Source organism: Porites lutea, chromosome 1 (genome assembly GCF_958299795.1).
Source record: "Porites lutea chromosome 1, jaPorLute2.1, whole genome shotgun sequence".
In the NCBI taxonomy this organism is placed as follows: domain Eukaryota; kingdom Metazoa; phylum Cnidaria; class Anthozoa; order Scleractinia; family Poritidae; genus Porites; species Porites lutea.
This window is the reverse complement of record NC_133201.1, coordinates 36,684,141-36,702,075: the sequence shown is the minus strand read 5'-3', so window position 1 is coordinate 36,702,075 and position 17,935 is coordinate 36,684,141. Positions and strand designations below refer to the sequence as shown.

The window sequence follows — 17,935 nt, the reverse complement described above, 5'->3', positions numbered from 1 at the left end:
GTTGTCATAGGGACTTTGTGCTGATTGGCTAGTTTGCATTACCTATTGTATTTTCTGGCATTTGATTGGTGCAGATCAGCTGTTCTATTTTTCTTAAATTGAAAAGCTTGCCTATTTGTAAAGGAAAGTCCTATCACCGTTCTCTGCATAACTCGTTTAGTAGCAAAGTAGTCTGTAATTGACGTCTAAAATCGATTCTATACGGTGTACTTTAGCGTTGGAACATCAGCAAGCTGTCACCAAAGGGTATTTTTTACCTTCCAAAAGAAAAGTTTAATTACAGCACACACTTATTGCATTAGCGAGGTTGACTTTCCTTGGAATTCGTTGATTGGGAAAGAAACAAGTGTCCGTATTGGCCATTTCGGAGTTGCGTAGGGAACTGGGGCGAGTTTCAAATTTAAACAAATCGATGAACTGACACCATCATATGAAAGGTCATGTTGAGGTTGGTAATTTGACCAGTTTGGTGCTCTAAGGTTGAACAGGGGTCAAGTTATGACTCTTGAAACATAGTTAAAGAGCCATACAAACCTCTGTAATTTTGTGACATCGTCCCCCAAAACCATATAAACTCTTAATTTTTTTCACCATTTCTGTGATATTCCTAAAAATGAGCAAACACAGGGATTTTCGAATTAGTTCCTTTCAAGTAGTAGATGCATGACGAATTTTATAGTTTAAATAAAAGAGTTTATATGGCTTTGGGAACGCTGTCACAAAATTACAGAGGTTTGTATGGCTCTTTAACTATGTTTCAAGAGTCATAACTTGATCCCTGTTCAACCTTAGAGCACCAAACTGGTCGAATTACCAACCTCAACATGACCTTTCATATGATGGTGTCAGTTTATCGATTAGTTGAAATTTGAAACTAATTAAGCTGGTTCAATTTAGAGAAATTGTGAGGGCTTTCTCCAGGGAAAAGGAAAACTGCCCGTATCAGGCGGGTGTCCGTTAAGCGGGTTCGACTTATTTAATGATAAAATGCAGTATTGTATTTTAAACGAGTAAATGTTTATAGTCTTTATTTATAGTAGAAATGACGTTATTTACAATTCTTACCAACAGAAAAAACAAGACTGGCCCTTTGTAGATCCACGTACTTCCATTGAGCCAACATCTACGATAAAATATACAATTATACAACAATAGAAAGAGAGAGGTAATCGGAGAAAAATTGAAGAAAAGATATAACGTGGTTGATTACCTTTCTCTCTCAGGACGCCCAGTAAAGTTAAATGGTCCACATATGACTTCCTTCAATGGTGCTTTCATGTCATACGTAGAGGGGTTTATGGCAGCTGTAATGCCTACAATGACCGCTGGAATTCCTTGAATAAATGTAATCAAAATTAATTTTATCACGCTAGTCTTAGTATCATTTGACTGTAGTCACTGGTAGGTTTTACGCTGTGGCGTAACCAGCGTGTTTAGTAGTAAGCATACCTGACTAGCTAGCTGAGCAGAGAGAGACGTGAGTTCATGTCCCGCTCAAGAGCACGGAATCAAGTTTGTTTGTTCGTTTTTTTCTTTTTTTTTCCGAATATGTTGCTTTCTATTTTCACTTGCCAGTATTTTATTTCATAATTACAGTGGGACCACACGAACCGAGGCCACCCAGACAAAATTTTGAGATAAATTTTGAAATAAGCTAATCACAAGTCGAGATCTAAAACAATCAAATTGCGCATAATTGTACTAGACCCAGCGAACAATTTTTATAAAGGATGTAAATAAAGAATCGTGACGTTGTATATAATAAAGCTGAAAAATGTTTTGACAACGTCTGGGTTGGCCGGAATCAAAGCCAGCAGTAAAGAAATTTTGAGCAATCCGAACTAAACTAGGCGACGACCACTCGTTTCAAGGTAAACAGCTACATGTACGGGCCACTCTTAGCGAGTGAATCGCAATTTGAATGATTTGACAGAGCTATCAACGAAGAGTTGGGGCGGAAAAGAAAACCCCAAATTTTGAAAGAAGCGGCCATCGATTTTAGGTCGGATTGCTCAAAATTTTTTTGCTGCTGGCTTTGATTATCGCCAACGCAGTCGTTGTCAAAACATTTTTCAGCTTAGTTTATACAAACTTCCTAAATCCTTATTTATATCCTTTAGAAAAATGGTTCGCAACGTATTTTGAACTGAGTACAATTATGCGCAATTTCATTGTCTTAAGCTGGACTTGTGATTGGCTACTTTCAAAATTTGTCTTAAAATTTTATCTCGGTGGCCTCGGTTCGTATGGTCCCACTGTAAGTCATATAACTTTTAAAGGTGGTCCTTTTCTTAAGTTTTATTGGCTTGCATGGGCTCCCTTGGATCATCTTTCTGAATTGTGTGTATATATATAATTTAAATGAGGCAAAATGAAAATAATAATAATAATAATAAAACAACTTTTTGTGTATTGATTAAAATGTTCTGAGAAAGATCTCAGCGCATGAATACTCCATTCATTTTGTAGAAAATAGTAGGTTAACCTGAAACTAATTGCAACATAGGATACTCCAACTGTCATCATCAAACCGTCCTTAATAACATATCAAAAGTCCCACAGAGTCCTAGCAGGGGGAGTTGCTTAAGAACGAGATAACTTGAGAGCATTTGAGACCTTCCCGATATAGCCTGCGTCCCAAGCGTTTTCAATCGAGTTATTGCGCGAAAGGTAGAGCGGGAGCAAAAAAAGAAGGTGGAAGGGGGAGGGGAGAAGAGGACACGCTTGCCGGCAAACCCAACGATTCTGGAAAACGCCCCTTGATATTTCACGGTTCGATTCATTTGTAAATTGACAGCTCGTCAAAACAGAAGTATAACAGATTACCCCTGGATTACCAGATTTGTAAAATTACTTTGTTTTCCAATAGAACACGTTCCAGGCGATTGCAGAAACTGTGATAAAAAAGGTTTACGATAACAGGGGGTTGAAACGCTGAGCGATTGATGCGGAATTTCTTGTTTTTTAATGTTTGGCTTTATCTCACGTCTGAAACCTTGTCGAAACGTGCAAAATGATTTGTCCGGAATTCACTCCACCGGCTATAAGTTTTGCAGAGCGGCTGCTCTTCAGCCCGTGTCGAAACGTTCTCTACAATACATGCTGCAAAATTTCCAATAAACGAAAAGAATCTTTTCATTTCAAAAAGCTGACAAATCGCTTGTCCATGGCGGCTTTAGCTAGTGTCGAGAAACGACGTTCTGATTTACGTTGATGTTTGCGTTGATGTTATCTCCATCAAACAGTCCATTTTTTCCTGTCAGATCCGCACGCCGTCATTCCCGATAAATCAACTTAGGGCAATTTTTTTATGTTTTAATAGGTTATCTACCTGGGAAAATACTTGTAAAGTCGCGAATGGGGCTCAATAAACGGTTACATCATACGCTTTTAGTCCCTCTTTTGTTAGAGTGTTCACGCTCATTTCGCATATAATTATCCTGCATTAAGTCCCTTGAGACCCAACACTACATCTCCCCCTTTTTGTCTAGTGTGGCTCAAACTCCCTGTAAATAGTGTTCCAAGTACACGTTCTTGTTTACGCTGATCTTCTTGGCCCGCTTACTGCAGTATTGCCCGTGGACCGCCAATTGTCATTTCACTGGATACGCCGAGGTTGCCGGGTTGCAAACGCAAATCTTCTCTGGTTTCAGTTTCTTCCGCGCGGGATGCATCCAGACCTTGGTTTAAATCCACAGCGACGTACTCATCCTCCCTCGCGTGCTTCAGCAACTTACAATTGGATGAATTCCGCGATTTAATCTCCGTACCCCTTTTCACGGTGATCATAGTTCCTTTCACGCCTCATTACTGAGAAGGGTCGGGGGTCAAATGCTGAGGTCAGAACATCTGCTTTGCTCTGCTTCAAAAGAACTTGGTCTCCAACCACTATAAGGTTTTCCCAGGCGTACCGTCTCTTGTCCGGGTACTCTTTCATCTGCTTCTTTTTAGCCACGTCTCTGATTGGGTCTTTGTCTGATTCGGTCGTATGGAATTTCTCCTGCAGGTACGATCCTTTCCGGTAGCTTCCTCCGTAGCTCTCTACCGAACATGAGCATGTCTGGGCTTTTCTTTGTCGCTGGGTGGGACGTGGCGCAATAGTTGCCAACCGTTGTTTGCACTCCCTCCCGAATAGCTTTTCCTTCAAGTTTAGAAATTCTCGCACTCTTCTTGAGGGTTTGCATGAAACGCTCCACGTCACCATTAGCTTCAGCCCACCCAGGGGTGACCTTTCGGTGTCTTAACCCTTGTTCCCGAGCAAAGTTCGCAAATTTCGATCCATTAAACGGGGCCCCATTATCCGTTTTGATCTCTTCCTAATAGTGAGGCCTATTGCAGTAGTTAGGATGTTTGTGTTTGTTGCATGTTGTATATTCAAGTCCTTTTGGGCGTGACACTACCTCTTTCCGTGCTACGGTTTTCGCAAATCCGTAGCTTTGAAGAAATATGTTACCTCTCCCCACCTAAGGGAGCAAGTAAGTGGCTCGTTGAATATTTGACTTGCAATCTGAATACTGATGATATCACGCGTGCTTAAAACTAAGTCAATGTACAGTTTGAGTGTTATTATGAAACATGAATCGACACAAACAAATGAGAAACAAGTTAACTGTTTAATGATAATGAAACTTGACGGTTTTTCAGGGTGTAAACTTTTCATATCCATTCCATTTATGGTGGCCAAGAGCTGTTAACAAAACGTACTTTTCTTTTGCAGCGTAATTTTTTCCAGAAAGTAACAATCAATCTCATTTCATTAGCATGTTTACTTGTTTTAGGGTGTTTGGGCATCCATTGAAGTTGTTATTGCGTGCTGCATGGGTCTTAAAGGAATTTGAGTGTTCAGTCGAACCTCTCCAAAACGACCACCTTGGCCGGGTACAGAAGAAACTGACCGTTGTGGAGAGGTGGCCGTTATGGGAAGGTGGGGGTGATTATATGACATTTTTTAGGGAGTACAACATGTCAGTTATTGTGTTAAGTTCATGCTTACTGTGTTCTGTAATCATAGTAATCCTATCATATTTAATATATACTCAAAAAGCTTGAATTATGTCTTGAATCAAAATGTTGACGTGACAAAACGAGCAAAGTTCGCAACATTCGCTACATTTATCTTAGACTATTTAAGCTTACTGCAGCAGTATAAATGAAACAAAATGAAAATACGATTGCCCCGATTGATCTCAAACGTTCCATGCAGATCAAATTTCATTACCATTCTTGACTTTTTCATCTGTCTTTGGAAAAAAAAAAAATTGGCCCATGTCGAGAAGTTATTTTGGCGGTTGGGGACACACGTTTAAGTGGCCGTTGCCGTTGTAGAGAGGTGGACATTAGTGGAGGCTCGACTGTATATATATCAAGGGAGAATACTTGAAAGTTTAGATTTAACAAAGTTAGCTGCATAATGACCGTGTAAATTATATTTCTATCGTTTTATACACTTTAATATCTTTTCAGGACCGTTACTTAATTTAAACGTGAGGCGATTTGAAACGTTTTTACCCTTGACATTGACTAAGGGGGGGGGGGAGGGGGTGTCTCCAAGGAAATCTGTGGTACAGTCCGCCTGCCAGTATGACGTCACGTCTCGCGTCAATGACTTTAAAAATGATGAGCAAAGTTTTCATCGAAGAGGGATAAAAATTTCGATTTTATCACGGAAATACTGTTCCGATTTCTTGGATTTGGCGATTTTAAGATTCCTATTGTCATAGAAAACTACACTTAAGTACTTTTTTGGAATGAAATGACCAGTGGTGTAATGAATTTTAAAGATTCCTTTCTATCGTCGAGCAAATTTTACGGGCAATCATCCCGCCGGTCACACTTTTGAGGGCCGAGTGTACAGCAAGATTGAGGAGTTTAGCCACAGCAATAGGAGGCTCACCAAAGGATGTATTATACTTTGTGCGTACTTTCAGCTCTTCAGAGCTAGTGAAACCCCATATCATTCCTCTCAAAGTTCGCTTAGCTGTAGCGTTGAAAGAGGAAGCTAAATGACAGGTATTTATGAGAGACTGTGAGCATTGAATCTTTTTGCTTTACCGCATTTTAATACTGTATTGGGCATAGACCTGTAATTCTGTAATTAAATCCCGAAAACCAATAAAAGGCTTCGTTTAATTATTTTTTGGGGGCAAACCCAGTGGAGATTTTAGGGTAATTGATGATTAAGACGACGTACAAAAGACAAGTTTAACTTTCGCCAGTGGGTCACTGGTGGGTGTTGGGTGTTGGGTGTAAATTGGTACAGTTTGTGGTGTACTGTGTGTTGTTTGCCAGTATGTCAACTAACATTGAAAAAAATTCAGCTAATTCAGAGGAGGGAGTTGACAGCTTATGGTTTGTATCTGGTCGTAAGCTTGGCCAGTATGCAGATCAAGAGCTTTTGAAATCCGTTTTCCAAAATATAACTCCGGACTTAAGCTTAAAATATATATTGATCCAAGTGCATAACCATCCTCGGAGACCCAGGGGCAGATAGTAGGGGCGAGGGAAAGTCTAAACGGGCGGAAAAATATGGCACGAAGCAAAGTAAAGAACGGCGAGAAGAACCCCTAGGGACAATGTCTTACCAGACCAGTTCCAAACGGTCGCCGCCGTTCTGACTTCTGATTGGTGCCAGAAAACTTTTGTAGTTTTCTGGCAGCAATCAGAAGTTTCACGTTGCAGTCGTGCAAAACAACGGCAAAGAAATGTACAAAAAAAGTGTGCTGCACGTGCAAAGTTGCTTTTTTTGCCAATTAGACCTATTGTTGTTTTTCACCATTCTCCAGTATTGCCTTCGCCACTAAGCATTACACGATTTGATATTTTGTTCAACAAGCTATAAATATTATTGAGAGCTTCGCTTTTAGCCCTGGCTAAATCTATATATTAGTCTAATCCTAAGTAATTAGCGAAGAGAACGCTTCTGTTGCATTTATAGTTCCGGGTCCAACCACAAAATGACTGGAATAGAAGTATCAAGAAAAGTAACGCACCCCATCCTATTGCCGCGAAAGCTAAGTATTGCTTTCGCATCGAAAAAACCTTGACCAACTTGTTGTAGAGGTTTATCCCTTCCACAAACATCCAGGTAAACAGAGCTGTTTCCAGAAAATGAAGAGTTACCACAACAGTCGAACAGAGAACCTAAAAGACAATAAAAAAGTGTGTACATATCCGAATTTTAGAAATTTAAACCTTACTTGTTACCATCTCATCCAAAATATTTCTCGTTTTTGATTGGCTCAAATACCCCGACTAACTCTTTGTAACCAGCTAGGGTGGACCAGATTTGGAAGACGTTTTAGATATCTGCTGGAAAAGAAAGAAATGTGGGGAACGTGGTCGTATTTGTTTGGGTGCGTGAGGGAACTGGCCGCAGTATTTTAAATATGTTTTGCAACAGATGCTGAGGAGACCAGATGGACCAGATAAAAGAGAGTTACTTTTAATATTTTCATTGTTGTAATTCATTTTTGAGCAAGAGTGAGTACAAATAAAGATTGATTGATTGATTAGCGGAAGTACACTGTAACAAAGGCATGTAAGAGAATTTCACAGTGCTTTTGGAACCTTCTAATAGTTGCCAAGTTACGTAATTGGCAGAAAGATGTCTTGCAGAGAAATTTCACATGCTTGTAGATTGATCTCAAACCAAAAACCGATGGTTTTAGCCGAGTTAGTGGCTACAATTTATTCACTGATTGCGTAAACGATGCTTAGCTGCCTAAGGGGGCAATGAAAGGCGTTCAGCACCAAAAGCTCAGTTTTTTCGTTATTGAGTTTGATCCTATTGGCTCTCATCCAACTACTGGTGTCAAGGATACACGTTTAGATTTGGAGTACCCAGGTTCACCAGTGACGGTGAAAGGGCATGTATATCTGGCTGTCATCGGCGTAAAAAGGATACGACAAATCATAACTTTTGAGGACATCACTCGGAAAAACAGTGTATAGTAACTGGAACCAATCGGAAGGATCGAATATACGCTGTACGCGATTTTGATCATTTACTCCAATTAATGAAAGTGCTTTATTTAAAATGTGACTCAAAGTTGAAAGATCCTCACTTTAACTCATGAATCTTAATTTCCTAATAACTAAACGAAAAGAAAACTGTACTTTCTGAGGCTCTCCATTTTCAATCATTATTTTGCTGGTTTATCCTATCGTCCGGCGGCCGGACCAAAGACCTATTACGCAAAATTTGCTTTAGAATATTATCTACAATTTTGGTTTCAAAATTCAAACTTTCTACCGCATTTTTTGTTGCAAGTGGAAGGAACATTTCTTGTACGCAATAATGTAACCAAAAATTAACGGCTTTCTTAAACGCACTTAATCGTATATGCCTGAATTCAATATATATCCAATTTAAGGGGCCATAAAAAAAAAAACACAAATAACAGAACAAAATTCACCTACGTTTGCCTTTACTTGATTTTACCTCCTTCGCTAGTCATCAGGAAAACCTCGAATCGAGCTTAAGAAGGCAAACAGATCAATAAACACTGTCTCGTAAAGTTTCGTTTGTATTGAAACCTCATTTTCTTCCCGAAAATTACATCACAGAGTAAAATCGACCAGACCAGGGACCACATACAAGCCAGTGCCTTTCCTTTGATTCCAAAACGGCGACTGAGTCTTGTAGCACTATGTGATTTTCGACTGTGTCGAATGCAGCTGACATATCAAATATTAAAACGATGACACAGTTATCTTTGCCCAGGCTAAAGGCAGAGAATGTCGAAACAATAGCCAGACTACTGCCTAAAACATAGCAAAAACAGCAAAAAAAGAACTAGACGTACGGCAACTGCTATTTGAAGGCTAAAAATCCCTTTATATCCTGAAATTGAGGAGGATCAGGCAAATGAAGAGAACTAAACATCAATCGATATAAGAATGGTTTTTCTGTTGTTCGTTTGTTTTTCGAATTTTAGCTGTTTTTAAGGTATAAAGAATATTTTAATATTGAATGACAAAAAAGGATTCTGGCTTTGTAATCTAATTAATTATGCAGTTTTCAAAGAATGTTACTCGCCCTGGCCTCCCACCTGTCAATGACATAGAAAAAGGCCTAGTATGGGTTTCAAGATGATAAATAAACTACTTACTGGATGTTCTTCTCTGTTGGTAAACACTGTAAAATCCAATACGTACACCAGGTGTGCAATGCCCAGCGAAAGTAGCATATTTACGTGCACGAAAATCTTTTCTGTGATTTCCACTCTGAAACAAATTATTAACATTTTAGATCACGTCAACGGTTTTTCATGAACCTAAGGACGAGTTTTTCGATATGATAAGGCACTGGTTTTTCCTTAAAAGCAACACAACAACTAACCTTAGGACTAGTAGCACGATAAAGTAAATAGTTATTGCCCCGATGGAACAGCATAGAAGCACGACCTCCACTTTTTTTTCCAATATTTGTTCGAGCCTAAATACAGGATCATTTTCGTTCCCGATATCCATAACGAGGTTACCAAGTTGTTTTTCTACAATCTGAAACAAAAATCAAATAGAGGGAGTAAATTCGCACTTTTAGAGTGGAAAATCGACACAATGTGATGTTCTTAAAGAGGATGTGCCTAGGCGAATGACCTAGTCCATTGTTTGTACTTTTGCCAGTTATTACTGCCCCGGTGGTTAGTCCAATTAACAAATTCGTTGTCGAGACTATTGTAAGGCAACAACAACTTTTTAATTCTTACTGACCTCGTTTTCCCGAGTTACCCTCGCGGGTAATCACGGAAATTTTACAATTTACCACGAATAACATAGCCAGCGGCCGCTCCACTTGATCTTCTCTCCCTCCCCAGAAAGACCATAAGATGAACGACAAGCTAAGATACAAGCAATAAAGTAAAAGTTTCCTACACTACAAACGTTCTTAGTAAAACATTGTTCGACATTGTCCATTCTATGAAGCAGATTTTTCCACCAAGCACAACTTTGCGGTAGGCTGCATCAAAGTTTCGTTGGGTGTCTTTCACTTCATTCGCACTCTCCCATCATCTCCTGAAAATGTCTTCAGAACTCTATCAAGGGACCAATGTGAGACTCCTGTGACCCGATAAAGTCATCTTCCTTTAAGTTTAGCTGTTCTTTATTCCATTAGGAAGGGATTGACGGGTTTAAGGTAGGCTCTCCTTGCGTCCGCGAGTGCCTGGGCTATTCTCCATTCCTTGTGGCTATTAAATTCGCGCTTTTCAAATTGACTGGGTGGGCTGCATGTAGGGTGATGGCCGTCCGATGAGGAAGTGGTTCGGCGTCAGTGATTCGTAATCGTTGACGTCATCACTGACCGCACTGAGGGCTCGACTGTCTACAATGGTCTCCGTCTAGATGAAGGCTATATGGAGTGCTTCTGCGATAGAAGGTTTTTTTTTTTTTTTTTTCATTTTTCTTTTTGTATGAAATAATCCTTGACAGTTAAAATAATCTTTTAATCACCAACTACTCAAATGGACGGTTATTTTTGTTATTTTGTGAGGAATTCAAGCAGTTCCTTCAAGAGTGTTTACCGACAAGTAAAACCTAGGGCTCCGTGGTATTTTTCTCCTAACACTGCTAGCACAACAAAATAAAATGCAGACGCTCTCAAGATTTTTTGTTGACAAATGTGCCGCATTTAAAGTCATCGCAATTCTTGCCGATCTGAAGGTAAAATGTTTTTTAAAGCATAGGGCCTCACTTATTGGCTTTCTTGAAAACTACTATCAGTCAATTTACCTTTACATCTTCCATATCTAGTAAACATCTCCCCTCTTTTAATGTTGTCTCTGTCTGGAAGAAAAGAAAAGAAAAGAACAAGACGGTTAGACGGTCCCGGAAAGTTTCCTGAAAACAGTTAAGTCAAAATGATAAGAATATGACAACTGTCTGTAACAGAAGGTGACCATACTAAAAGGTTTCACTGAACTTTTAGTACTATGCTCCCACACCGGGGGCTGTGAGAAGGAATTATCAAAATTCCAACAATGGAAACTGCCACCAAATTAAGTGACCAAAAAATTGAAGCGGATTGCAATTGTGGTTTTTTCAAAACTTACTAGCGCAAAACAAGAGCCATAATACCTCTTGCACAAAATTTAAAAAAATGCACTATTTTCATAGAATTATGACTTGCACTGGTTCTGTACATGTCTTGTAAGTCATTAGAAAGTAAGTCATTTGGGAAATTTTCTTGTTCTTGTACACTTGAGTTCAAGTGTACTCGAAAAGCACTTGAAGTGCACTCAGCTTTTTGCCAAGAAATGGCGTTCACACTAAAGTTAAGATGAGCACTTTTGTTCCAGTTTTGGAACTAATCTTTCTCTCGGAGTTTAATAGCTCGGGAAAACGCTGCCGTACATGTGTTCAATTAAAGCGGCCGCGAAGACTAGAGCCGTAGAACTATTGCAAAAGGCGATTTTCCGTTTATTGACAACAATCTTCTTTAACTGTGCCAAAATGAAAGAATAACAATGCGACAGATGGTTTCATCGAAGTAATCGAAGCAGGATAAACCTTCTTTTGTGTTCTAAAAGCTCTCCTTGCCGGTATTTTGAGCTCGTTGCTTCGAGTATTTTGCTAGAGCAGCGCTAGAGCTCCGCTGCTACTACCGTTTCGTATGAACTTTTCTTGTTCCATTAAAATTCTTTTGAGTAAATCTGGTGGCTTTCTATTTCTTTCATGAGTCTTGAGGTTGTCTCATCTTGTAAATGCCTATTGCTGCAGGTGGACACAGAAAACATGGCTTGAACGAGTTGAAAAAAGAATAAAATGCATCCAACAAAACGCACAACAGGCAAATCGCTCTTTGTGAAACATAAGTCACTTCTTTTCCACAGCTAAGTCTTACAGTAACGTTGTTTCTGTCAAATATAGTGAAAAAAAGAAATCGTGAAATTTCTGAACCAGCTCATGAATCAGAACCGAGAACAGCCTACCTACATTTACATTTTGTGGAGATCAGTATTCTCGAACATTATTTCTCGCTTGCTCGCTTTTGAGATTGAAAGTTTTGGCTTGAGATGATTGACAGTTTGATAATAAACTTCCGACGCTTTAATTGGATAAGTGCAGTCTCAAGAAAGGATTTGACCTAACTTGAGAGCGCACTTCGGCATTCTGTGGTTTTTGAAGTTTCTGTGGCAACTAAGAACGACTAGTCAAGATCAGTCAAGTGAAATAGGACCTGTTCACACACAAGTTAGTCTCAAGTGCACTTGAAAAGTCCAGTGTGAACCCACCTATTGTCTTAACCCATTGGTGCACGGGACTTTTTACGGTTTCCAGTGATTTTCTACATAAAAACAATCCATAGGATTTCGTGAATCCGTATTTGGGGTTACTATGGAAGGTGATGATGTTCTAAAACACTGAAGGCTCGACATTTCTGGAAACGTTTTTCTAACGTAGTCTTTTTGCTTCGCTGAGCTATAATAACAGCTGAAGTTTGGTTTGTATGTGATTTTTGGTAAGCTTGCAACCATTTCTCATCTTTAGTGGCTATTTGATGAGCATCATTAAGCGTGGCGGAAGCTAAGAGTCTCAAAGAAGTGGTTTGTTGCTCGAGGAACTGGAAAAATGGCCGCTCCTAAATGAAGTAGCTTTGGGACTCGACTACTGGTGGATTTCTTGACCTACCACGGGATATTCTGTAATTTTCGACCACTGAAAATCACAACAAGCGCGGCATTCCCGTGGTAGGTTGGAGTGGCGCTGTCAAAAATTCTGCCTATTTCCCAGCACGCAGTGCAATCGTGATGTCGAAGATCGAGGCAAGACCAGGATGCACTAGAACAAAAGGCTGTATCTCGGCCCGAGAAACAAATAAGAACGAAAAAGGCATTTCTAAGCTTGAACAAGGACTGAAGTTTACTGTGAATGTTGACTTTTGGTTTTATAGCGATGATTTCTATAAAAATCCTGAAGGCAAAAAAACGTGATTTTTGTCGTTTTTCTATGATTTTTTGTTCTTGTCCAAATTCAAAAGGTGATATTTTGCAAAAAGAGATGACCTTTTTGCGTTTATTGAATATCCCATTTTGAGGGACATTCTACCCAGTATCACAACTGATAGTTAAGGCAATATTCGCGCGATTAAGAATGTTTTTAAAGCAGTGTACTCTTGTACAGCCGGTTTTGGCTGGCATGGCCGTCAATGGGTTAAACAGAATATGTATGTGATGAAGGTGGAAAAACGACTGTTTCTGACAGTCGCATAAATAACTATGAAACTATGTACTATTCAATTTCATTCTTTTTTCCCACAGCGACCTAACAAACGAAATCTAAACGAGTCTAGAAGCAGAATGCGTTAAAACATAAACTGACAAAGCTAACTTTATCTGATCCTGGTTTCTTTTTTGTTCCCTTAACTTGGAGATTTGATGAACATGAAAGATTAAGGAAAGCCACATAAGAGGAAAATTCAAATATAGTAGCAAAAATTAAATGTATTAATTAACTAAACTTGCAGAGCTAACATTATCTAATCCTGTTTTGCTTTCTGTTGCCTTAATTTGCAGATTTGATAAACATGAAAGAAAGAAAAGCCATATAAGAGGAAAATTCAAATATATAATAGTAGAAATTAAATGTATTAAGAAATAAACTTACAGAGCTAATGTTGTCTGATCCTTTTTTATTTTCTGTTGCCTTAATTTGCAGATTTGATGAATATAAAAGATTAAAGAAAGCCACATAAGAGGAAAATTCAGATAGAATAGCAAAAAATAGATGTATTAAGAAATGAACTTACAGGTTTGAAGTTATCTGATCCTGTTTTGTTTTCTGTTGCCTTAATTGGCAGATTTGATAAACATGAAAGAACGAAAAGCCATATAAGAGGAAAATTCAAATATATAATAGTAGAAATGAAATGTATTAAGAAATAAACTTACAGAGCTAACGTTATTTGATCGTGTTTTGTTTTCTGTTGCCTTAATTTGCAGATTTGATAAACATGAAAGAAAGAAAAGCCATATAAGAGGAAAATTCAAATATATAATAGTAGAAATTAAATGTATTAAGAAATAAACTTACAGAGCTAATGTTATCTGATCCTTTTTTATTTTCTGTTGCCTTAATTTGCAGATTTGATGAATATAAAAGATTAAGGAAAGCCACATAAGAGGAAAAGTCAGATAGAATAGCAAAAAATAGATGTATTAAGAAATGAACTTACAGGTTTGAAGTTATCTGATCCTGTTTTGTTTTCTGTTGCCTTAATTTGCAGATTTGATAAACATGAAAGAAAGAAAAGCCATATCAGAGGAAAATTCAAATATATAATAGTAGAAAATAAATGTATTACGAAATAAACTTACAGAGCTAACGTTATCTGATCCTGTTTGGCTTTCTGTTGCCTTAATTTGCAGATTTGATGAAAATGAAAGATTAAGGAAAGCCACGTATAGGGAAGTTCAAATATAGTAGCAGAAATTAAATGTAATAAATAGATTTAGCCAGGGCTAAAAGCGAAGCTCTGGTTAATAATAATTATAAACACAAAAAAATAAATCGTGTAATGCTAAACGGGGACGGCAATGAAAACGAGCATCAAGATGAATAGATCTAATGAGCAAAAAGACAAATTTGCACGTGCAGCACACTATTTTTTCTTATTAGCCAAATTAAAACAAATTCGCACGTGCAGCACGCTTTTTTGTCTTTTTTTGCCGTTGTTTTGCACGACTACAATGCCGTTTTGTAAGACTAAAACGTCAAACTTCCTAGTTACACATTACTTTTATGGAGGAATTGTCGCACGTGCATACCAAAGATTTTGTTTCCCGTGTTCATGTTCGCTTTTATTTTTTCACTGCCGTTTATTTTCACCTTGCTGGCTGCTAGTAGCATTTCTCATTTTCTTACGGCACCGCCGCCAGGAAATTTTCATGTTTTTCTCCCAACGACATTCGATTCCTTTTTTTTAATCACTCGCTCTAACTCTTTCTCCGTCTTTCTCTCTTTCTCTTTCTCCACGTGAGTGTAAACATCAAAATTAACGTCGAAAAAGACACGACTTTGTTCTTGTTTTTTCTCTCTAAAAGTCTGGGCGGCAATACTATTTCCCGCCAAAAACACCTCCAGTTGTCTGTGGTGTCGTACCTGTTAATTGAATTATTTTACATTGGTATGCCTGTGGTGCGGACGGATGGTCGGGCGTACGGTCACGTGATTACCAAAATTTCTCGGATGGGTAGATAACCAAATTTTCTAACCCAGGGTGCTCCGCTGCGCTCCGCTGCGTATCAAGAAATGAACTTACAGATTTGAAGTTATCTGATCCTGTTTTGTTTTCTGTTGCCTTAATTTGCATATTTGATAAACATGAAAGAAAGAAAAGCCATATCAGAAGAAAATTAAATTATAATATCAGAAATTAGATGTATCAAGAAATGAACTTACAGAGTTGTAGTTATCTGTTCCTGTTTTGTTTTCTGTTACCTTAATTTGCATATTTGATAAACATGAAATAAAGAAAACCCATATAATAGGAAAATTCAAATATATAATAGTAGAAATTAAATGTATTAAGAAATAAACTTAGAGAGCTAACGTTATCTGATCCTGTTTTGTTTTCTGTTGCCTTAATTTGCAGATTTGATAAATATGAAAGAAATAAAAGCCATATAATAGGAAAATTCAAATATATAATAGTAGAAATGAAATGTATTAAGAAATAAACTTACAGAGCTAACGTTATTTGATCCTGTTTTGTTTTCTGTTGCCTTTATTTGCAGGTTTCATTTACATAAAACAAAGAAAAGCCAGAAAAGTAGGAATAACCTCATGTTCCGTCTTATCTTTAATTTCAAATCTGATTAAATTAAAGGGAATAAACAATACAATATCATGTGTGACAAATTTTTCCTTAGTTTTGACCCCAATCTTATAGCTTTAACTTATAATTTCTCATGTGAAATTACAAATTTAATTGTCTTTGCAAAGCTACGTTTGTCTCAGTCCCAAAATAGCGTCGAAGCTTTAAAATGGTATGAGGATGTCAGAGCATAAAAGGACATCATAACATAACAGAAATTTTATTTATACTTGAATTTTAGAGTAGCTAACAAGCTAATATCTTCGAGCTGTCACTACATGAAAATAGAATAGAAATATATATATACATTAAATGCATTATAAGTAATACTAATAAAATAACATTAATAATAATAAGCACATAAAAGAAACAAAAGAAAAGAAAATGTGGGGAGAATAGAAAACCTGAAGACACGAAAGAGCACATTAAGAAGGATTCTATCAGGTTGTTAGAAAAAAAATCTGAAAATTACGAACTTAAGCCAAAATTTAAGCTGTAAACGTTTCAGTGTGTGGAGTTCTCGTTCGATACTATAAATCATGTAAAAATGATTGTGAGGGTTATTTGTCACCCATGATATCAAAAGCAATAGGCGATCAAACGGTATACTCGTGAAACTAGCGAATAGTTCCACTTGCGTGTAGTCCAAATCCCAATAATTTCCCTCGCCTAAAAGATCGGGAAATTGTTAGAATTTGGACAAAACGCGCGTGAAATTGGCATTCATCTCGTTTACTGCACCCAGATTACGAAAAACAAAAGTACAAAAACTATGAAACAATACCAAGCAGAATTTTCCCTGAACAGTAAACAAAAGGTTCTTTTGTTTTACGTCAACTACTCTGCATATAAATAGGCCATTTGCACTAAGAGGCATGTGACACCGTTTTTATGAAAATGAAAGTTATATAATTTTGCCTTCGAAAAACGATTAGTGGGTCATATCTTAAACAAAATAATGGTGATTTGGTTTTCCAAACCCGCACCATTTTCTTAAAATGAATAAGTTCGTAAATGGTCACGTGACCAAAATGCGATTTTTGAAATTATGAATTACCTCTCTCTGAACACAAATTTTGCACTTAAACTTCAAGGAAAATGTTGAAAAGATGATGTGATAACGTTTACAGCACATTTGAGCGTAACTATGAAACGTTGAACAAGATATAAGCAAGAAGTAGTTTTGGCCGCCTTGTTGGAGGGCAAGAGCATGCCCTCCAACATGGCGGCCAATACAAATCATACTAATCTACTGAAAAATCAAAGTGCCACAAAATATCTCCCTTAAATGCGTTTCCTCTCAAATTTCGGGTGTAAGATAATTTTTATGTGCTCTAACAATTTTTGGCATCAGCAAGATTCCAACTCATTGTTTAAAGAAAGCATTGGTCACGTGACCTCTTAGTGCAAGTAGCCTATTGGTCCTTTCCTAGAAAGTTAGCTTCTACTACACGCTTAGTTGCCACACAAGGTTATTCACTCTGATTTTACGAGTAGTCTCCTATTTTTTATTCTTGCTTCTCCCATTTAGCTGTATTTGAAGTTGAATGATAAACATGAGGTACTAAAACGGATGAAAAAATTACGCATCAAGAAGCTGACTTAGGTTCGTGTATATGTATTCCCATTTCTAACAATTTTTTAACTAAATACAACGACATCATATCATAAAGAACTTAAATTAAGTGACGGAAGTTCTACGCATCACGACGAAATGAACTTACGATGTTGACGTGCCTTGATCCCGTCGGATTCAGATTAACTGAAGACTTTGAATATAGAATATAAAATGACTGAATCAAATAGATTAAAACACTAGATACTTGTTTAAAATATTTTTTACAAGTGTCACAAATCAGGTTTTTGCAACGTGATTTGTTGCCAGACAGGTTTGAACGTGGGTGGTATTAAAGAAGCTCAACATCACTTTCCAACTCGTTCTGCAGTAATGTTACAAAACAAGTTACAGTTTTTGTTGTTACTTTTTTTAACGTACCTTAAAAGCAATTTCAGATCAAGCCCCGCCCAATAAAATCTAGGGCACCTCAATCGAATTCGAACCCAAGGCCTTTTGAGTTAGAGATGCAGTGCTCTTCTACTAACTGGGCCATGAATACCTAT

At 37.7% G+C, this 17,935-nt stretch overlaps 1 protein-coding gene across 1 annotated transcript; it reads right to left on the bottom strand.

Annotated features, from left to right (window-relative positions):
- Positions 1–577: 577 nt before the first annotated feature.
- LOC140929134 (putative adhesion G protein-coupled receptor E4P) lies at positions 578–15,366 on the bottom strand. Its single transcript, XM_073379006.1, has 8 exons — positions 15,260–15,366; positions 10,732–10,785; positions 9,341–9,501; positions 9,111–9,225; positions 6,990–7,140; positions 1,211–1,334; positions 1,066–1,123; positions 578–607 (listed from the first exon to the last, which is right to left on the bottom strand). Exons 1-8 carry the CDS (start codon positions 15,308–15,310, stop codon positions 578–580), a joined length of 744 nt encoding a protein of 247 aa, XP_073235107.1. The 5' UTR covers positions 15,311–15,366.
- Positions 15,367–17,935: the final 2,569 nt, after the last annotated feature.